The sequence below is a fragment of the Seriola dumerili genome, unplaced genomic scaffold (assembly GCF_002260705.1).
Source record: "Seriola dumerili isolate Sdu_G_001 unplaced genomic scaffold, Sdu_1.0 BDQW01001556.1, whole genome shotgun sequence".
Classification (NCBI taxonomy): Eukaryota; Metazoa; Chordata; class Actinopteri; order Carangiformes; family Carangidae; genus Seriola; species Seriola dumerili.
Genome location: NW_019175811.1, coordinates 103216 through 126211, shown reverse-complemented (window position 1 = coordinate 126211; position 22996 = coordinate 103216). Strand labels below are relative to the sequence as shown.

General features: G+C 43.2%; 1 protein-coding gene across 1 annotated transcript; it reads left to right on the top strand.

The window, feature by feature from the left end:
• The first annotated feature begins 8933 nt into the window (after positions 1-8933).
• Positions 8934-13862, top strand: LOC111238730 (zona pellucida sperm-binding protein 3-like). The gene is made up of 11 exons (XM_022768385.1): positions 8934-9371; positions 9476-9578; positions 10005-10123; positions 10197-10315; positions 10477-10580; positions 11232-11409; positions 11618-11735; positions 12623-12714; positions 12870-12964; positions 13447-13584; positions 13735-13862. Exons 1-11 carry the CDS (start codon positions 8934-8936, stop codon positions 13860-13862), a joined length of 1632 nt encoding a protein of 543 aa, XP_022624106.1.
• Positions 13863-22996: the final 9134 nt, after the last annotated feature.

Here is a 22996-nt window from a genome sequence, read left to right as displayed (position 1 = left end):
TCACCACAACATAAAACGGCTGGGGGATAATTGCAAAAACAAGTCGCATCGTGTCGATACAAAAGTTCTTACATAAGCGTAAGAAATCACTTTTTTATTTATTTTCCTGCAGTAATGAGTCCCATGCTGTTTCAGGAAGCAGTTCAAACTGCTCACAGCGGTTGACCTGTGCAGATGAGAGAGCCATCAGCTTCTTCTTCAAAGTTAGATAGTCAGTATTTCAGTTAGTTGCTCCTGTCTCACAGCAGTAACGTCACTGTTGCTGCTGTTGCTGCTGTTGTTGCAGCCGAATATCGACCCAGCTGTCTGACAGCTCCGGCCTGACGTGAATTACGCTTTTGCTTTGATAAGGAAATCACAGACTCTGTGATGACCACCAAGAACGCTCCCAGGCCTGTGAGAGGTAGCGGGTGAGATCTTTTGACAAGGTTAACAGATGATCAGTAAAGAGTGGCTCCCCGTGGCCGTCATGTGGCCCCCGCTCCTTCCTTCCTTCCTTCCACCTCGGCATCAATCAATACCTGTTAACAAAAGCTCTGCAGGGCTCCTCTCCACTCTCTGCACTCTTATTCATATTTCAGGATGTTATTAGAGCGCACAGCGAAATGTCAAGATCTTTACAAGGTAAATATCTCTCAGAATATCACAGGGAGAGTCGAGGGGGGTGAAACTACTTTTCTTCCCTGCTCTGTTTTTTGCTGTCAGAGCTGCAAGCTGCCGACATTAGGGCAAGAGTGATTCCTCTGCCGGCAGCGATTTCACAAAGTCGTTTGTTTCTGCCGCGTTTTCAATGATCATATTGGCGTGGGTGTTTGCATTTTAATGGTCGGGCTGCAGAGGCTGCAGAGGGGAAGCTGCTATGAGGAACATCAGGGCGGACCTGGTCAGACAGCAGGGGAAGGGACTTTTGCACGTGTTCACGACGGTGGCCTGAGCACGCCTCCGTCATTGCAGAGCCTTTGTTGTGCAGCAGAAATGAACCAACGATCTGATGAAGCGACGAGTTCTGCTTTTCTTCCGTCCACGCACTGCCTCACGCAAGTCTTTCTCATCTCTTAAATGAAGCGGAAAGACAGTCGTGACTGGAAATATGTTGATCCGTTCAAAGGACGGTGGATAAAAAGTGGACGGCCTGCAGGTAGGAAGCAGACATAACAGGTTCAAAGGATCGAGCACATTTCAAGTCATGCAAGGTGGGCTCAGCTGCACGAGAGGCCTGTTGATCGGAGAATGAGAATCGGACTCTGGTGAGATCTGCATCCTTCTCTTCTCTTCTCTTCTCTTCCCTTCTCTTCTCTCTGTTTCATGCATCAGCAGTGACAATAACAACCGCCTCACCCAGGACATGAAATGTGTATTTCTACCAGGGATCATGTCTATTTTTGAGTTGTTTCCTTACTGAACATCTGTGTGACGCTCCCGAGCGACAGCTTCGCCTGCCTGATCAACGAAGCAGAAAGACAGGGAGGAGAAAGGAGAAAGGAGAGGGAGAGAGCGAGAGAGAAATGGCGGCGTTTCAGGTGATGACAACATCTTTGTCAACCTCTGGGATTGTGGGTAATGAGGCTCTTGTGGGAAAGCCAGCTTGGTGATGTCACGGTGCCAAGATGAACAAGCACAATCAAAGATTCATTTGACAGGAAGCAAGGAGGAGCGTGGTTGTTGCATCTCCGAAAGATCTCTCCTTCCTGTCTTCTTCGTTGGTGACAATGAGAGTGGCGACAGCTCCTGACTGACCTCATTCATCGACACCTCTGTGAGAAAGATGTCTGTTCTCCGTGTCTTGACAACCTCCCGTCTTCTCTTCACATATACCAGCTGCTTTCCCGACCGCAGTTTTTCACTTTTTGCCACACACACGGCCCATCTGGGTAATTACGAGGTACAGCTGACGAAGCTACCTCTCCTTTTTTATTTACCACTCAGCTTGTTGACAGCACAGACAAGTTCTGCGTGTGCATCCACCATACAGTCACTAGCTTTTAGCAGCTAAACTCTCCCTGATTAATAGTTTCCATGCAAACTGCAATCTTATATTGTAGCTGCTCTCGTTTCAATTAAATCACCTGGCCAGTCAAAGGATGCAATTGTCCATGATAATTGCAAGAACCTTGTGAGAAATTGCCAAAGCGAAAGCTCCCAATTATTCTGTCCATTTAACATCTTACCTCAGATCCTAAATTGATCCCTTTGGCGTCTTCAGGCCTTCATTTGCAACGCTGTTGTGGTTGAAATAAACCATGTCATTTTGTCTCCTCTGGCTCTGTGCTGAAGTGGACTGAGCAGGGATAAGAAAGAGCCAAGCTTCAAGAACCAGAACAACACACCTCGTTGTACCTGCCACCCTGTACTTACCAGGTTGTACTTGTGGTTTGCTCTTATCTAAGCTGCTGAAGCCTCAAGCAGGTGCTGTGTGGTGAACTTTTGGTCCCACAGTGCCACCTATTGACGAAAACTAATTCAAGAATTTACAGTAACATATGCAAAGGGTTATTTTAGCCCAGAATTGCCCTTTTCAAGCTTCTGATGGCCGAATTAATCAGGTAAATATTTTATTTTCTTGCGCTATTTCCTATCTACAAGAAATAAAGAGGATTAAACTGCAGAACGATGAAAAACAAGATATTCAATTTCACCGAAACCTCTCTCCATTTGCTGTGAAATGGCACAAATAAGTTATTCAGCCCATTTTGCCCAGAAAACTAGTTGATTTGTCTGTGATGAAAATGTCCAAATGTTGCTGAGGTCACCAGAGGGGGACTTCAGCGGGGAAAAGTGACTCTGATTGGACTGAAGCAGAACAAAACTATTAAATCTTTCATCATTTCCCACTCTCTCTATAACCTTGTTGTGCTGGTGGAGCTGAGGTCTAGACATTGTGGAAAAGGCAACAGCCATCCATCATGTCCGATTATGCCGTTTAGATGTAATTGCAAACCCTTAAGGATTGCTCTTCCATCCTCATCCCTGCACACACAGACACACAAATGCACGCGGACACACACGCATCCCCACGGCCGGCACAAACAACACACACACACACACACACACACACACACACACAGACACACACACACCTGCAGGGGAGAGAAAGGGTAGAATATCACTGTTGGTTCTGCAGACAGAGAGCCAGAGAGAGGGAGAGCAGGCAGCCACCTCCATACACATTTCACAGACAATCAAATTAGAGCTGGTGTTCGATACATCACTGACAAATTGTTTATTAAACAAAAGGCTTGAATTGCAGCATAACTGAGAAAGATTCGGGAGAGAGAGAGAGAAGAGGGGGCTGTAAGACTTTTATGTGTGTGTGTGTGTGTGTGTGTGTGTGTGTCTGCAACATATTATATGCCCACATAAGGAAGACAGGTTTTCACGTCACCCTCATTCACACAAACACACCATTTATGTCCTTTTCTACAATGGGAGCCTCATCATTTAAAACACATTGTGAGGATATAAACTTTGGAATAAAACTGTGTCAGTGAGGTCACAAGTGGAGCACGGAAGTAACACCGTTTGATTCCCAGTGGGGCCACCCACGTTCATGTGGCACTGTGAAGCACTTTGGTTAAAAGCATCCACCATATGGTATGTTAATGTGCTCAGATCATTTGTTTTCTGTCATCTCCCCCATTTGAAAGAGAGGAGCCCAAAGGTCATATGGAAGAAGCATAATTAACAAACAGGCAATCTGAGGTGATTGGGAAACTCCATCCGGAAGAAGTTGACATGTGCAAAGATGCTGCACATTATGCAAATGTGTAACACTTCAGATTCCCCTCTGAAAAGGCTTTAGGATGTCAAACTGGATATTTTAAAGGAAAATTCCACCAAAAATCTGACTAGGCTCACTCCTTCGTTAAGTGTAGTCAGATTCACTGGTTTGCAAAAAAGCATTTAACATCAAAAACATGTTGAATTTCAAAAGTGTGTAAAAACACCCATAGAAACCTGGATTACACTGCGTGGAAATCCATGTGAAAATCTATGATGTTATGATTCTAATGTTCAGCATGCTAAACGCTCATAGTTTTCTACAGCTACATAACTAGTACTGTGTTGTGCAGTTGCCTCCTCATAGCTCCAAAGCTCCACTTCCACATAGAAGAAAAGAAGATAGAAATAGAAGAAAAACAAGAGTCAACACTAGCGATGTGTTGCAACGCTGGAGATAGCTCTTGGCGATTAAAAGAATGAAGTTTGATATTCACTGTTTCTTCTAGACTGGTAAGTAAACAGCTATTAATGCTACTTTCAGCTATGTAGCGATAGCAAAACATACAAATAGCTCCTTTAAAGTGTTCATGTTGTGGTCAGGAGTCAGGTGTATCATCCTGAATGCTGAATATTAAACATCCACCTTTTTTAAAGGCACATAAAAAATTTAGAAAAAATTCTCCCTCTTTGAAAAATCCAGAGTCTATGAATATGTAAAAGTTTACCTACTGGACACAAGACATCTCCTATCTTTCTGAAAGGTCAATTCTTCCTGTATGTGCACGGGAGGTTCCAGGTTTCTACAACGCACTTGTGTTAGCTGCATATCGGACCACGACTGGCCTCCAGATAAGCTGTGATGTCACAAAATCCTCCTCAATGTTTACGCATGTCAAACTGAGATTTAAGGTGAGCACAGAGAAACTCAGCAGATGAGTGTGAAAACAGCCTCCTAGCGTCAAACTCTGCACAAATGTAATTATGCACAGTGAAGCAAGAAGTAACAATAATCATAACACATTTCTGAGTGGGGGGGGGCTTTAAAGATGATGTAAAGACACACTCTTTGTACTCTGATTTTGCACCATGGCTAGAAAATTACACCTTTACACCTTGCTCCTCCACATTCCTCTACACCACACACTTACACACATGCACAGCGACACATACTGATACTAAATGTCTATATTTAGTTCTGCCACTAAGATAAACCATTAAAATATTTTGGTGCACCTATGTCTCTTTTAATTTGTCACCTCACCACACAAGGTTAAACTTAATTGTGATATTCTGGTCATGTGATAATAGATGGTCAGATTTAAACTGTTTACTTTTATGATTCATCATCTAAGTGCTTCCTAATTGCCCAATCAAATTAAATTTAAGAAGGTACACAACCAATAAACAGCTAAATATCATCAGCTCTACTACAGGAAAGAGATCAGATCACATAGCAGGGAAAATGAAAAGTAGATCCCTCAAGAGAAACTTCGGAGCCCAGGATGTAGGGCGGAGTAGAAGGCTAAAGGTCAGCTCCTGATTCTCCTGCCGCTGCATTGTCCCTCTATGACACCTGTCAATCAACCGGTGCTGAAGACCTTTATACCGTGACAAAGGCCACTCGCAGGCTATTGAGCGAGACAACGATCCCTTCATGAGAAATGTCATGGATGTAGTGATAAAAAATGAGGTCAGCCGTGTGCGGAGCAGGAGCAGCCTGGGAGAGCTTCTAGCTCATGTCAAAACTCCAGAGTAGGAGTGTGTCACCGTCACACTCGCCATGCCACTGTGGCTTTTCGCTGAATGATACAGCTGTTATTGCCGGGGGATCATTATCCCATCGGTGTTTCTGTGTGAGCAATGTGCAGATGTGTGTGTGTGTGTGTGGCTTTGTGTGTGGTCAGTAGGTGACGTGGTGTGATGCATGTCTTTAATAACAGTCCATTACCTCTCTGCATGAGTGTGTGTGTGTGTGTGTGTGTGTGTGTGTGTGTGTGTGTGTGTGTGTGAGTTTCCTTTGTATGTGAGCCAGTCCCTGTGCTTGTGTGTGTGTTACTGCATGTTCCTGGGTGTGTGTGTCCGTGTCCCCGCGAGTGTGCGAAAACAGAAATGTGTTGGAAATGGCTGCTGATGGGCCGTGAATCAGAGCCACGGCGTGCTGTTATTTCATGTTGCTCCCACCGGGACGGGCCGAGCAACCAGCCGGGCTGCTGTCTGTTATCCCTCACCCGGAGGTTCACTGACCCCAACCATATTTTTCTTCTTCCCCTCCTTTGTTTGCACTTTCCCTTCCCTCCCCCCACATGACTTGCTCCTTCTTTAAGACCTTCTCACTTTCTCTTCTCGCTTTGACACTTATTATTCTCCTGCCTCACTCGTTTTGCTAACCCATATTTCATCTTCAACTTCACCCTCCTGACGGATCCACACATTTGCTCTCTTTTAAAAAATTGCCAACATACCAAGATAGTTCTAAGCAGTGGCACCACAACTGATGCCAGCTTCTAAAAACACATGCCAGTACATGTTGGAAGGCAAAATTTCCCTCAGAAATATCTCCCTGTCCCACGCAAATCTATTCAGTGCTGTGTGAACGCTGACAAAACGCATAGAAATCCACTGATCTCGAACGCTGCTCGCCCACCACAACAGCAGGCTATAACTAATCCATCTCCCACTACATGTTTTTAATGAGCCTCCATAACTGTAATCCGTATGGTGCAGTGCGGTGAGGGCCAAATGGAGCTTTTTTTCCCCGTGACTTTGTGCTGTCAGCAAAACCTGATGAGGGACGTGTGTGTGTGTGTATTTGTGTGTGTGTTGCTGTCACTGAGCATCTGTGTCGTCGGTGTGCCCATCCTGGTTGTCAATTTTCCATCTGGTGGATGTGGGATGTGTGTGTGTGTGAGGATGTGTGTGTGTTTATTGTTTAAATAGAGGATCTGTGTATTTACCTGCATCCTCCTATCCCTGGATTATTGGAAACAGAAGCTGATGGGAGTGGCAGCAGTGTGTGTGTGTGTATGTGTGTGTGAGGGAGGGAGCAGAGGTAGAAGCTGCCAGGCCCCTTTCAGAAACCCCCATTGGGGCCGCATTAGGGCCCTCTGGGGGCCAAATTAGAGGCCACTAACCAAGTTAGAGATCAGCAGCAGAGGGGGGCCTAACTGGCAGGGATTGACTGATTTCACTCCAGCCCTCTGAACTAACACACACACATATACACACACCTCCTCTCTTTGTTTTGCAGCTGATCAGCAGAAGATAAAAGCCAGTTCCTGACAATAGCAGCCTCTCTGTTGGGGAGTCTGCAGGGAGATCCTGACAGAGAGGAAGAGCTGTAATGTATTCCTGTAGGTCAACCCAGATTAGTGTGTCTGAATCAAGGGGAAGTGACTTTAAAAAACCCATTTAGAGTTTAGAACAGGAGTTTCTTTCAATGAAATCTCATTATTGTTTTTATCCATATGTTCTTACTGGAAAAAAGTTCAAACAAGTACGGCTGTAAATGATGAGAAACATTGATTTTTTATTGTTTTTAGGGTATATGCCTGTACAATGACTAATGGATGGTAATATCATTAAAAGAAACTTAAAAGAAAGAATAATTGAAACGAAGAGCAAAGTCACCATTTCTCCATATTAAATTTAATCAGAGAGTTTTACATAAAGTATTCCCATAATGGCTTTCTTTTATTTATTTTATTCATCTTCATTTTAAAGAATAAACCTGCCAATATTTTATATTTTCCTTATTGTCAACAGATTCCATGAAAAGCTCTGTGTATCCAAATCATGATACTGTGTATGTGTCATACAGCTCCACTGGGTGTCATGTTCCTTCATTACCATCAACACAGGCACTGTAGTTTATTTTGAGTCAGTCCCACATACACCATTCTCCTGCTGGAAATACTCAGACGTGTACTAATCTGCCAGAGAAAATAGTGCCTAGCAAATGCACTATTACTTCCTATTAAAGTAACTCAATTTTTATAGGAATAAAACAGTATTCAGGGCTTGGAGCTGAGTTCAACAGACAAGTTGGAAAGAAGTGATTGAATTCTTGTATCTAGTTTGTACTGCATGGATGTATTTATGTTCTGCACAGTTGGCTTTGCTCTTTTCATTTGTTGACAGCAAGAAAAATAAGGTAAAACACCAGCTTTTAATTCGAGTGGAGATCCAAGAGTTTAAAAAAAAAAAAGTAATTATATCAGGCTGAATTTTGAAAAGTACACAAAACTGTTGCGTGACAATCTGGTGCATTTCACCCAAAAGCATCATATACTGTGATTTCAGTGGTAAAATAAGCACATTTTGAATATTTAAAGAGTGCAGTGCAGAATAGACAACTTTATTTCTATGTGTAAAAAAAAAACTTAAGTGGAGTTTTAGTGTGGGAAAATAAAGAGATTAAGAGGTTAAACAGACCTGGCGTTACTGAATACTCACCAGTGCAAGATTTATACCAGGTCAAGTGAAAGAAAAACAGAGCATCTCAACCCATAGGCTCAAGACACGCCCCTTGCTTCCTGTAACATGTCACACACGCACACACGCACACACGCACACACGCACGCATGCACGCACACATACATTTGGAGGTGGTGACATTTGTGAAGTCTCACAGAAGATGGTCATAAATCTCAGTTTTATGAGTGACTCTGCTGAGCTCTGCAGACTGTTGACCGCATCGCCTCGACACTCAAGTCCACGCAGCACAAAAAAAAAAAAAAAAACCCCTGAGGGTGTTGATTGATTTGCCTCATGAGGGCAGTGAAAGCCACTCACTGTTAGGGTCGGGCAGGTTTCTGTTTATAAATGTCTTTGTGCATTAGCATCGTGACAAGTGGAGATTTGGCAGACGGCATTGTCTGCCTCAAAAACATTTAAAGAATTCATTTTTTGCTTTTTCCATAGTTTTCCACACAAGAAATGTAGACATGGTTATTTAAATTAAATGAATTTCTTTATGACATGAGTCTTTGCCGAGTTGAGAGACTGTAACAGCAGCCAAACAGCCGTCATCTACTCTGCAATTTTGTTTAGTGAGAAGGTTGAAAGATTGAATCCTTCAGGCTTGACTCCAATCAAGTCATTAGGAGAAGGTGGAGCCAATGCCAAGTTCCCATTCCTGAGTTTTGGTCAAAGGATCATAGCAGCAGTTCCCCCTGAACGCACCAAAAACTCAGGGTTTTGTGTGAGAGGTTGTGATGGGGCTCAGAGAAGCAGTTTTGTTAGGATCTGTGCTTCTCTTCTCATGTGGGAATCTTCGTGTAGCCTCACAAAACTGGTTTAACTTCAGCACCAATGAGACTCTGAAACAAATCCCACAAGAGGAAGCGACAGCGATCTTACAGCTGCCGAGATCACCGCAGACCACAGACCATCAGTCAAACCGGACAGGACAAGGTGATGCGCACCGCTTTCCTGTCAGCTACCGGCTCAGGAGCTACCAGCTCAGGAGCCCAGCTGTCAGCAAGCAGAAACCGGCCCGGCCTCTCATGGAGCACATGCAAACTTTTCAAAACCCTGAGAGATCAGAGGCCAGAAAGCTGACCTCAGAGCAGCTGGAGCTGAGGGAAACTGTCCTTGCTCCAGAGTTGTTAAAAGGCCCAGATCTGAACCCTCCTGTCAAGCAGGAATCCAAAGTACTTCAAAACCTTCTTTTTTTTTTAATCTATTACTTCTACACAGTCTCATCAATCTGTGCACCAAATAATTTCAGTGTAAATAAGTGTGATTGATTTTGTAGGTGCTGGTGAAGATAGAGCAGCAGGTGCCTGTGCCAGCTGACAGCGTGGCAGTGCGCTGCGGTGAAGGAGAAGTCACCGTAGAGGTCAAGCAGAACTTCCTAGGTAATGGCTGCCAGTTACTTGTTTGAATAGATCAAGTGTGTGTGTGTGTGTGTTTTTTGTGTGGAACCAGCACGGGTCCATTTAACATGCCTTCTGCTCTGATGTCAGAAAAAGACAGGGCCAGGTTAGAGGCCCGAATTGGAAAATTGAATGGAACGGTGAAGATGGGACACTCAGTGCTTATTACTGCAAATGGCACAGACTATGGACTCGGCGATCAATACTGTTTCCTCTTATTTCTTCACTCCGAGAAGGGGCATTCTTGGTACTCAAATACTGACTCTACAGCGTCGCATTAAGAAACCTTTTTATTTGTCCTGTAGTTGAACCTGCACTTGCCGTGAGTGTTATTGACTGGACCAGGAAAAGAAATGGCCTGGGGTAATGGTCTTGATTTAAGCTGTGCCTTTTCCTCTTTGTTCTTAGGAAACGGTCAGTTGATCCGTCCCAGTGATCTGACCTTAGGAGGCTGCGCTGCGCTAGACGCCGCTGACCACATCCTGCACTTCCAGACAAAGTTACAGGGCTGCGGCAGCACAATGACGGTGCGCGGCTTTCTGCCTCATGTCCAGCAATTTTTTTTCAGTGTTCTCTGTAACTGCTGTGTGCTCTCTTTAGATGACCGAAGACGCCCTCATATACGCCTTCTCCCTGATGTACTCTCCAACACCCATTGCCAACACCTTCATTTTCAAGACCAACCAAGCTGAGGTGGTAATTGAATGCCACTATCAAAGGTAAAGGTCTGCAACCCTGCAGAGACCCTGTTAATGTTTACCTCTCTATAATGTCATCCTCTCTCTACTCTTGCCTTTCTTTGCGATGAATTGCATATTCTTCTCCCTCAACGAGCCCCTCTCCAGTGAAATGCCCGTCCTTCCTATAATTGTCCTCGCAGGAGGCATTATGTGAGCAGCGACGCCGTGAGGCCTACCTGGAAGCAGTTCGCCTCAGACATGCTAGCAGAGCAGCAGCTGCACTTCTCCCTACGTCTCATGACAGGTGGGGGACACATAAAAAAAAAAAAAAAAACACAAACTTTGATTTGCGGCAGGCGGTTTGACTAATTTCCCCAGCGAAGGGCGTAATTGCAATCACTCGAGGCCTCACAGACTTTGCCGTGACTGTTAAAGATGCTAAACAGCGACTTGATAAACAGGAGTGAAACTTTTGATGCATGGTGATGAGCTGAAATTACATGCCTTGCAGGCTGCAGCTGACCCAGCAGGGTCACTTGCACAATAAAGAGATCAATAAACAGCTGATTATGTCTTCTAATTAATTCCAAGCTACACACGGCAAGACGGTGACTGCACCAAATTGCTCATCTTGAAAAGTCAGCCTTGCAGAAGCTCACCGCATCTCCTGTGATTTACTTGCATGGACTGTATGAAGTTATGAAGGAAATGATGGAAGTTTTAAACGAGTTTTTGCAAGCACAGACCCTCATCTGCCTTTCTTACCCAGGTTAATGATGATGTAATCCATTTATTGCCTTCTTTAAAGTCCTTTTCTCTTGTTGTTTCTGTACCTATATTCTATTCCCTGCTGCTGCGCTGACCCTCTCTTCCCCCCCATGGGCATCATCTAATCAGATTGATGGCCCCGGCATTACTTTTCCACTTATATTTTTTCCCTTCTGTATTTAATTAGAGGACTGGCAGTCGCAGAGGCCTTCCAGTGTTTACTTCCTGAGTGACGTGATGCACATTGAGGCGGCGGTCCTCCAGGGTCACCACGTTCCACTGAGGGTCTATGTGGACAGCTGTGTGGCCACTGCGAGCCCCGACCCCAGTTCCCAACCCAGATACCCCTTCATCAGTAACCATGGGTGAGAAGCTGTGGATTAGTGTACTTGAACAGGCCGCAAACCGACACTGCATATAAACAGTCAAGTGGATGTGTTTGTCTAAAAGAGTCAGCTGGTCATAATAATCAAGAGTTATGTTTGAAAAATACATATCAAGCGTTGATTGTCCTGCAAAGAGATGGAATGTGTTTATGAATATGATCCCAGTGCCTGTGTTTTGCCATATAAGGTGTTTAACTGATGCTAAGCTGACAGGAGCCAAGTCTTACTTCATGCAGAGGAGCCAAGAGGATAAACTTCATTTCCTGCTGAAAGCCTTCAGGTTCAACCAAGATCACAGGAATTCAGTAAGTACAGAGAGTGTGAGATGTGTTTTTATACACTTTTATAAAACTACTGATCATGTACAGACATTTGACTTTTTAGGCAGATTTTCTATTTCAGCCATCTGGTGTGTTTTGCAGTAGTCAAGGTGTTTCTTTAACCTTTTTTTTTTTTTTTCTTTCTCTGGTGTTCTGTTAGTCTCTTACGTGCTAAGTTGGCACATCATATATACATTTCTAAGTGTTGTTTGATGGCAATACTGTCCTCGGAGGCTTAGGAGTTCAAATACTTTCCAACTGAGGGAATGAACGCAGTCTTAGGTAACATTAAGCTTGGTAACTATGATGGACTGAATAAGCCAAAATGGAGCTGTGCCGTTTAATATAAACCAGTGTCAACTCAGAAAACCTTTTGTGCATCTGTACATTAGAGCTTTGGATGAGTCTTAGCCAAATAAATTCTAAATGCAAATCACTGCTTTAAAAATCCATCAGTGCCTTTAATTGCCTTTTTAAGATTACGGTGCAAAACGTAGTTATTGCACAATACAAAAGCCTCATATATATGTACATATAAGTTTTACATAATCATGCACTATAGTTTCAGCAGTACATCATGGACTGTAATGGGATGCAAAGTGAAATAACTGAGCTTAGATTCCCTCTCAGAAATATTTACATCTTCCAGTAAGACTGGTCGGGTTCCTGTTGAGTACAGTCAACAGTCAATGTTAGCATGTGTAAGGTTTCAGATAGAAATTGAAATATTTGAATCCAGTAATTTTAAGGTAGTGTGTGTTTGTTTAGTGAAGCTAGCATATGGGGAACTTGATGTAAATTTGTAGAGATGTAGCCTGTGCAATATTTTGCATTGTGGTAATCCATGTTTAATACTGCATGTAACTTTATAGCTCTACATCACGTGCCATCTGAAAGCAACAACGGTCTCTGTTCCTGTCGACTCGCAACGCAAAGCGTGTTCATTCCTGACTGAGGCGAACAGGTTAGTTCCTACAAATGGATGGGTGTTTTTGTTTTTTTTCCTCCTGCATCACCATGACTTTAATGCTATGAAAAGCTTTGCTCAGCCTCTCTCTCTCTCTCTCTCTCTCTCTCTCTCTCTCTCTATAACCGAATACATTTTTTGGCTCTGGACAGATGGGTGGCATCAGGTGGAGACAATAAGGTGTGTAGCTGCTGTGAAACCAGCTGCAGTGAGCGGAGATGGAAAAGAAGCCTGGCAGCAGATGCTGGTACAGTTTACAGAAGCAACATCACATTACACACAACATGAATCCTCAACATTTGATGCTAACCCATGCCGGAGGGGGGTTTGATACCATCCCTATGGAGCCCTTACATTACGGTTATTAAGACTATCACAAAAAATTTACTTTTACGTGATCAGGCCAAACTGACCTGCATGGTCCTAATCTAGCAAACCTCACCTTTTTATATTAGAAGTGGGTTTTTTTTAGCAACCCAGAGTGAATTAAATAACCCCCACACTAATAGATGAGCAGAGGTTCCGCCCATGTTTAGACAAGCTTACTTGCTTTCAGTTGGCACACATGCTGTTTATGCATCTTGGGAGGATTGATTTTGAGTTAATCCCTTTAATTGTCCAACCAATCAGTCGTGTCGTGAATGGTTGACTCAGCTGACTAAATGCACTAAGTACTTTTTTTTTTTTTTTTTTTTTTTTTTTCCCCGCTATCCTCCCCCCTGTTGGACTTGGAAGGTCTTCCTCTAGATCTGCAGTGGGAGGGGACGGCTGCTCTGGGCCCCATCCTGCTGGAGGAGCTGATGGAGGTGTCGGAGCTTCCCCCAGAGCCGGTCTCTCTGCTCCAGACACATGAAGTGATTCAAGCAGGTAATACGTGCACTGGTGGTTTTTCACACATGTAACAGCATAACTGGAAAATACATTCAAATTCACTGTTTCTTAATCACTAATGCTAAATACTGTGACTAATGGGACCGATAATGTTTGTCTTCTGCTCTCCCTCCTCCTCTCCATCAGCTTTTTATCCATCGATAGCCCTGCTGTGTGGAGTGGGTGCAGCACTGGCCGTGGTGTTGCAAGTTTTTATGGGTGCTGTCATTTGCAGCAGGCTACGCAAGCCAACTGGACACGCTGTTTATACCTGATTGAAGACAATAAAACATTTAGAACCAGGCCTTGTTTTTCTTTCTCTCTCATTTTGCACAAAGCAAAAGTAATATTGTTTTTTAATAGTTTTTTTTAAAGGCTGAAATCAACCATCTCAAAGCCTCAAACTTGACCTTTGTGGGTTGTTTTCAGAGTTAAACTAACAGTATTTCTCTGCAGGAGATGGCTGTGTTTGGTAGAATCTGTACAGTCTGTTGCTCAGGTGCATCTGCACTGCACTCCAAGTGTTTGCGTGCTAGGGTTAAAAGCGGTTAAGTTGTAGTGTCCAGCCTTGCAGAAAATGACCTGGTCATAAAATGCAGGCTATGTACACAATGAGGCACCGTATATTGCTCCATCAATCAGCATGCTTAAATACCAGACTGTTTGTTGAGAGACTATTTGAGGCATGATGCAAGAAATACCTCACTAAATATGGTTTGCAAAATGTACAGGGCTGTGGATAGAACATTTAAAATGGGGGGGGGCAGATGGGGTGGCCGGTGAGCGACCATTATATACACATTAGTGTGAATAATAAGTACTGTACACAAACATGTACAAGGTCTGAAATGACCCTGAAATGGCCTTTATGTTGAATTCATGCATGGATGATTTGTATGGTTAATTTTTAGGGAGCCTGCAGCTAGTCCAGCCATTGCCCCAATCTCAGGGAGATAATTTAATACACACCATTACTACAGAGCTGCCATGTAATTCACTTGAGCTGCATGAGATTTTTACCATCTTTATACTAATATACATGTAAAACAAAGAGAAATAGTGTAAAGCAGTGCCATTGGCTCCACGCTGTGAGGTAAAACATAAAGTACCGTCCCAGTAACAATAGTCATATTTTAGCTTCAGGCCATTTTCGGCTCTTCCCTTTAATTCACCCCCTCCAGCTTTCTACCAGTGGCGGAGTATTCGTGAAATGGGGCTCATCATGAACTGTTGCTCACAAGCCCAGGAAGACGGATAGACATAATTAAAAAGCCCATAAAGGCGAGAGCAGGAGCTTTTATTACAGTAATATGTGAAGGCCTTGGTTTAATGGGGTGTTTGTTCCCGTGTGCAGGGCTGACGGCTGCGCTAGTTTACTGCCGGAGTGATGCTGACCCCCTCCCATCCCCGGCACACCAGAGGCTAATAAAAAGCCATACCTAATGATGCACCAGCAGGACACATGACAGCGACAAACATACACACTCAGAGGCACAGTGATAGACACACACCCACAAGCCTCTCCTGAAAATGAGTCATTGAGGATGTGGAAAAAGGGTCTTATTGTGGTTTCAGGTACTGGAAAAAGAATAAAGGACGACAGAGAGAAGGGAACAAGAATAGATTGGTCACTAGGTGCTACTTTTACAGTGCGAGGAAGCACTATTTGCTCTTGCTGTTCCACACACTGCTGAACACATTAGACAGTTTACAGCAGTATGTTTAACTTTTTTGGCTATCATTGGCTCACACTTACACCTTTAAGTTCATTTAGCAAACATGTGAGCAAACATTTTGCCTGTTTACACATCCAGAGCAACATTAGCATTCATTAGCAGTGTTTGTGTTGCTCTCCACCAACACTGACTGGAAATATCTGGCTCTTTAACAGCTAAATGCTCCATTACCTACATCCACCAACTAGTTGCTAACTTTATCTTTTAGCTATTTGGTCTTTTGATCTGCTGCAGCTGGAACAGTGAGACTGAACCAGAGCATTAAAGTTGCAGGCTGTAAAAACCAAAACAATGAACTGAAAGATGCTAAAAAAATAATAATACTCTGTGGGTTACTCACAGCTAGGATCCCCTTTAATATTACACACTGATATTTGACCTTTTGTTGTTATAAAAAAATATCGATCAGTGCACCTTTAAAGCTTCATCAGGACATTTCACAAGTCCAGGAGGCGAAGAGTTGAGGAGGGGGAACAAAAACACACAGAATCTCAAAAGGCAGTGACTGTGTAATAATGTCGGATGTGTGGTTCCTTCACAGTGAAGGATACCAACCGGGCACAGAGGTGGACCTGGACACCTGAAGACACTTTCAGATGCAGGCTGCTGAGACAAGTGTCTTTTGCTTCTTCCACACAAAAATCGCCTGTAGCTTTACACGGAGTCAATAGAGTGGAAAAGGTTTTAATGTCTTGTTATGGTCACAGAGGATCATCATCATCATCATCATCATCATCATCATCATCATCATCATCATCATCATCATAGTAGTGGAGATGATCGCCCACCCACAGATGTCTAACGGTTATGGCGGCATGGACCCAAGTTGACAAGCAAAATGGCCGGGTCCTGAATCAGCCATTTTCTCCGACAGGATGTGTGACCCCGAGGGCACAAGCCAACACACATACATGTGCGCCTCTACTCTCATGCACACACACAGACACATGGACCATCAAAAGTAATGGTGTGTGTCCAGTGGCAGGCAGGGAGAGAGTCCTCTCATGTCTGGCAGCCTTAACGATATTATTGCTGTAGATGGAGCGTGCTGGGGAATATTGTTCCACACCATTGGTATGCTGCAGACGTCCACTTGTACCACACACTGGTGGTGATGACAGAAGTTGGTATTAACACCAGACCTGTTGGTTGATGCCTTTGACAACGGACCACAACATGTGGATTCCTCCTTGAGACAAGAAAAGTGCAGTTATTTTCAACTGGAGAGTGGATTTATGAGCATTTTTATTTATTTTTTTTAACAAAGACAGACATGTGGAACCTTTATCAAAGAGATGGTGCTGTGTTATTACAGGAAACCTTTGAAATTCAAGGCAGACATCTCTATCATTTACTAGAGATACTATCTGACTTAAAACATTCACTCCTTTAAATTTGAATAAATATCAAAGGCTGTTTAATTCAAGCCATGAATGCTCATTGTGTTATTATATGCCTCTGATACAGATTGTAATAATACATCTGTGTCTGGTCTGGGGGAATGCACATGCTCACAAACATGCACGCGACCTCTGTCCAGGCCCATAATTAACCCTCTTAATTAATAGAGAAAAAAGTTGCTAACGAAGGAAATGGATTTAATTAGCCTGGTCTTAGCCCAGACACACGTGCACGCCATAAAGCACACACACGTGCACCCACACGCGCACACAAAACAATTAAGCCTCTTTTATCCTAGCTAATGGCTTCAGTGACTCAGAGCCTTTCTCATTAAGACTATCAATAATATGCTGATTACATGCATCCACTGGTCTCCTTTATCAGGGCACAAAGGGACGAGAGTGTGTCTCTGAGGTTTCAGGGGTGGGGCGGTCTGTCTGCGCGACCTTATCTGCTAAAATAGACGTTTGAATTGTTTGGCTGGAGAAGCTAAAAGAGGCTATGCTTTGCCGTGTCTTTATTTTCTGCAGTTTATCTTATCAAGGAGGCCACTTGCGTCTTTCACAGGGAGGAAATGCCTGTGAAGTTGTACTGCTGAGGGCTTTATGGGGGCAAGATAATAGACTGAGGAGTGACGGTGGCTGTAATGCTATAGAACTGTCTGCTTGTCTGATTGTGTGCCACCACCTCTTGCTGACTAGGTTCTTGCCTGTGGAACTGCTTATCTGTCCATCTCTGTTTCTATGTTTTTTAATCATATTTTAACACAGATTTATTATTCCAATTCTAGATTAACAAGCAATACTGCAAGATAAATCTTTAGGTATATAGCTGTACATCAGCCTCAGACCCAAAATAGCTCTGTATTAGCTCCAAAAAGCACAGGGCCAATTTGGTTAATACATCCATTAGTCTGAAGGCTTATTAGGTGTCAGAACTCTGCATGGTGGCTTATAATACAACCAGACTGAATTTCACAACTCTGGAAATGCATTCTCAGTAGGATGATACAAAGTAATCCATATGTGCTTGTATGTATTTGATCAGCTAACACAATGCTGGATGTTTCATTGCATGACGGCGAAACTTGACCAAGGTCCAACCGTTTCTGCCAGGTGAACCTGCAGCGATGTCATGGGAAAATAAGGAGTCTGTCTGAACGTAGCCTTACCCCGTCTGACCAGAGAAATAGAAATGTCTGCATGATGTAATGCAAGCCAACTCAAGAGTCCTGCAACAAATATTACCACTGTGAATTTTTATGCTGGCAGTTGACGGTCCCTGTGATGGCTGTATCCACAGCCACATGATTGCAATAGAAACATGGTAATATGCATCCAGGCTCAGAACACTCCACATACAAATCCAACAGACGTTTTTATGGTTTCCACACTCTCCCACAACATGACCACAGTCTTTGTTAGTTTTTTTGCCGTAACTTAAAGTTACATAAAACACAACTGCAATTTTCTTTGTATTAAGTTTTAGTTCATGTTTATGTTGTTTTTCCCCCTTTTCAATTCTTTATCCCTTTATCATGAACTTTTAATCCATCTTTCTTCTCACCTCTCTATACACGTGTGTGTGTTAGACAGACATAGTAAAATAAGACAGACAGGCGTCTGTCACACAGGCAGGAAGACAATAGGTCTGTGCTTTGACCTTCAGTCTCTTCCTGTTGTAAGAGACACTGGGGACCCTCCAGTAGGAGGAGAGAGGAAAGCAGCAGTTTGACCTGCAGTGCCACACCTTCACCCCACTATACTGCATCCCCAAACATCCCTGATGGGGGCTGTTGCACTGTCTCTGATCTCCACTGTTTTCCACTCGATGCTATTGTGAGATTTGTTTTTCATCTAAGTTCTAAGGGTCTCGTGGGACCACCTATGGAGCTGACAGACCGTCCTTTGTTTGGTTACCAGCCTCCTGAGTTTGCTCCAGATAAACCTCGTAAGTGGACCCTGAATTAAGATTTTTTAAACGTACTATTCCAAGGTCAGGAATTGACCAAAGTCCAATTCTGGAAATAGTAGTGTGACAAAAGGTCCATCTGCTGTCAAAAACCATGACATGTGAAAACAGTGCAATAGAAAAAGCTAATAAGTGTGACTTGAGTCAAGTCAACAGAGCAAAGTAATAATAAGAAAGTCTATCTGTTGTGAATTTGTAGTGTCCAAGTCAAAATCACCCTAATGATGTCATTAAGGTTTTCCTGTCATACTTGTCAAAGCTGCTCCACACACACTGTTGAGCTGCTCCCAGAGTATCATCGCTCATGACCGGTAAACTGACCATTATGTGTAAAACTGGCTCCCCTTTAACATCATGATACTGTTTGCAGCCATATTATCTAGTCCTTCATGTGGGCGTGGGCCTCTTTCTGTATTATATATATCCTGTAAGTAGTAGAAGGTGCTCTATGGTGTGGGGCTAATGCGCTAGAAAGTAGAACAAGTCTGATTCACTTTGCATGAAAAAAAGCTTTGAAATAATACCTGAAATACACTGATTTGTTATAATAAGCCGGGTTATAAACATAGGCTTTAATGCATACAGAATATTATTCATAACAAAACCACAGCCTGCTTGCAGATCTCATAATCCCGGTCTTCTACCTCTGGACGACCTTTCACAGCCGAAGATTGCAAAAATACAGAGAGCTCTGGAAGGATTCATTCGCTGAAACCTTTTCTTAAAGCTGCGGTTTCATTTCTCACAAGTTAAGTTGTTCCAAAACAGCATTCCTCTTAACCGTGAGTGGACGTGTCACACAAGCCAAATGCAACAGCTCCCAAAATGAAAATAAAGTGTTTCTTGGAGGCCTGTGCTCCCATGGCTCCTCATCAGCTGTGCCAACAGCACCACACAGAACCTCTCCGACCCAAACACCCAGAGCATGAGACGGATAAATCACCACGCTGGGAAGCATCTGCACCAGGGAAGTTAACACGGATGTGACTTACTGCAGAACAGATGTCTTTTCTGACTGAAATAACATCAGATCCATCCCATAGTGAACCCAACACCTTCCTTTTAACTACCAGGAGGATAACCACAACAAAAGACCCCCCTTCCGTTTATTCCTGCTTTAGATGTGGGTCTTTTCGGTAGACAATGGATGAAAATATTCTGGCCTCTGTGTTTGATCTGGACTTTTTTTTTTTTTTTTCTTGGGGTGTTTTTCATGTGCTTTAATGGGAATGTGCTGAACAATGTTTGATCACAGCTCTCAGGTGCATGAAAGGGGAACAAGACCACAGACAAAGGGATAATAGAGAATGAAGAAACCCACACCTCTCATTTATGGGTTCTAATATATACATATTTGTCCTACAGACCACGACCTTTAATCCTGATTGGCACGCCGAGAGTGGATGAACACACAGCATACAAACACACTCCTTTATCATTCAAAGTTTGCCAGAGCTATCAACCTGAATAAATAAATCCCCCTCTTATCTCATAACGCAAAACTGGATAAGCGCTCCCACTGGGTCTGGATGGAGGAAGCTGTCAGCACCTCTATTTTGGTTTTGCCTTTGCCTCATACAGAGACAGAATCCTGTTTTTCTCTCCAATCCATCCTCCTGGTTTTCAATCCCCGGAGAGTCATTTCCCTCCGTGTGCGTGAGACGTGTGTGTCCCCGCCACACCATCCATACATGATCCCTCTTTCCTGCTTATCTTCGGCGCTGGGGCCTATATCTTTCAGCAGTTGGTAAATCCGCTGTGTTGCGGAAATTTCCACCTTAGGAAGAAAGAAAACAGGATTTTCCACGTTGCTTTAAACCTGTTTGCGAGATGTATGTGCCATTACTCATCTCTACACCATTGCCTTCCTACATGTCTGTTTTGACACCTGTAGCTGCTGTGGGCAGGGGCCACTTGTTTTTATCTGTAACCCAATTTCAAGAACCCAGATATACTGTTTTCATGCACTGGAGAGCCTTAGATTTATTTTGTTTTCTTAATGAACCCTATAACAAGAGTGTGAATGCATGACAATGACAAATGTATTCTTAATTTCCAATGTCTCACTGCTGATTTCTAGTCTACACAGGGCAAGAACAGTTTGTCAGGAATAGCCGCTGTTAGCTTTTGATGATGTGTGCCTCTATAAAGTCTCTATTATACTGTTCTTTTTTTCATTCATCAAAAGAACAAAAGAAGCCAAAATAAATAAATAAATAAAGGGCTCACAAAAGGAAGGATGTATGGCGTGTTGTCCAGCTTTTCTCACAGAGCAACATTGCCACCTGCAGCCAGCAGCAGTCAGTAAAGCGCTAGAAGGGATATTCACATGGCTTATGAGGCATACTCAGTCAAATGCAGACGTTGAATGATATGAGTGTATGTGTGCTGGCATAACGTCTGTGACCTACAGAGTCATCCAGCTTTTCTCATTCTCTAAATAGTGGACGTTAACGGGACAGGATTGTATAAGCTTTTCTCACATCGTCTTTCTGCTGTGACTGTGCAAGGTGGAAGCTATTCCCTGTGCACTGCTGCACTCCGATGGCAGTCTGTAGTAGGACACGCTACACACCATGAAATGGATGAGGTGCAGGGTTTTGGGGAGGGCTCATGGTGTTTAATGTTTGGCATTGTGCTTTTTGTGAGCTTTAAATGACCTTCCACCATAAGGACTGTGTGTGTGCATAAGTCTGATTCAATGTCAAGTCAAGCAAAGTCAATATTATTATACAAAATCACAAATACCAATATTGCCCCAGACACCCTCGAACCCTAGAGCGTTAGTTAGGATGAAGCAACACTCACTGTGTCATGAGCTGTAATGTGTGTCTGCTGATATGAATCTTATGTAGAATCTTACACCGACTATCACGATATATTGATGTGTTCATACTTGTTATTATTCAACCTCTGCTCTTAGTAGGTACTAACGATAGACTATATAATACAAGTACTTATTAAGGACAGGAGAAAGTGCAGTAATTTGTTGGAATAGAAAGGCTGTAGTTTCTAAGATTGAACTGCCCCCTGTAGATTAGGTTGCTGAAGAACAATAGAGCCTCGGAACCTGATGATTGCTTTTAGTGACATTTACATTTGTCAGGTACGTTCCTGTGGCTGATTTAAAGGTCATGAAGCTGCTTCTCTGAGGGCAAGATACCATGTAGTTTCCAGAACATTAGTAAAAGTACGATTATCTGCCAGAATGATGGGGGGGGGGGGGGGGGGCGGTATGGGAGGTGTGTGTTGTGTGGCCTGTCAGCTCTTGAAAATATGTGACATTCACTTGTACTTATGTGTATTCTCTTTTTCTTTTTTCTTTTTTTTTAATCACAGTTGAAAAACACAGTCATGTTCTGTGGTTGGAAAATTAGACTTCCAGGTGCATTGCACGCCACCAGCCGTGGCCACTAGATGGAGCAGTCAACCCATTATTGGCGTTTTGGACGACAAGCTTTTGCACCAGTGATATAGAACATTTCATAATAAAATCAGACAGTTTAGCAGAATAAGAGTCAGAGCCCTGTGTGAATACACTTCAGCTATAGTCAGGATCGTGTCTCAGGCTCACGGGTCAGAGTATACATGTGAGTGTGCAAGGGTGTGTGCTGGCAAAGGTGATTAATTGATTTAGCCACACTAGTCGTGCACAAACGCACTCACACAAACACACATGCTGATCCTCCGCCCACTCACATCCCTAAATACATTTCCACTGCAAATCACACAGCAAATAAATCACCATGGTTACAGTAATATAATAATTGCTGTACTTGAAGGAGGGTCTGACTGATGATGCTAGGAAGGCCACTTAGAAATCGATAATTACAGAGAAAACAAGGCGTGTGTGATCCATTTAGCTGTAGAATGAAAGCTTGAACGCCCGTTTGATCCACTGAGCTGGATGGAGAGCGGTAAACAGAGAGAGAGAGAGAGAGAGGATGTGAGTGTAGAAAATTTAAGAGTGGCATGTGTGTGAGCATGAGCATCTTTGCCCTGTCATTTCAAATACTGAAAATCATCATCAGGTCCAGTGTTGCGTCAGCTTGAAATAGAGTATCTGTTGATCAAGTATTAAAGTCATGATCATCCTATACTCTATTCCCCATGTACCTCTGGGAAATGATACATCACACAACACTCACACAATCAGAATATGGTCTCAATTTAGGAAACAATTTGATAACAACAAAAGCCTTCTTAATGGCAACTATTATGTGAAACCACCTCTCCCAGCCATCTGAGCTCTGTGTTTTCGTGCATGGCATGGGAATGGAATTTGAGATTTATATGTTGAT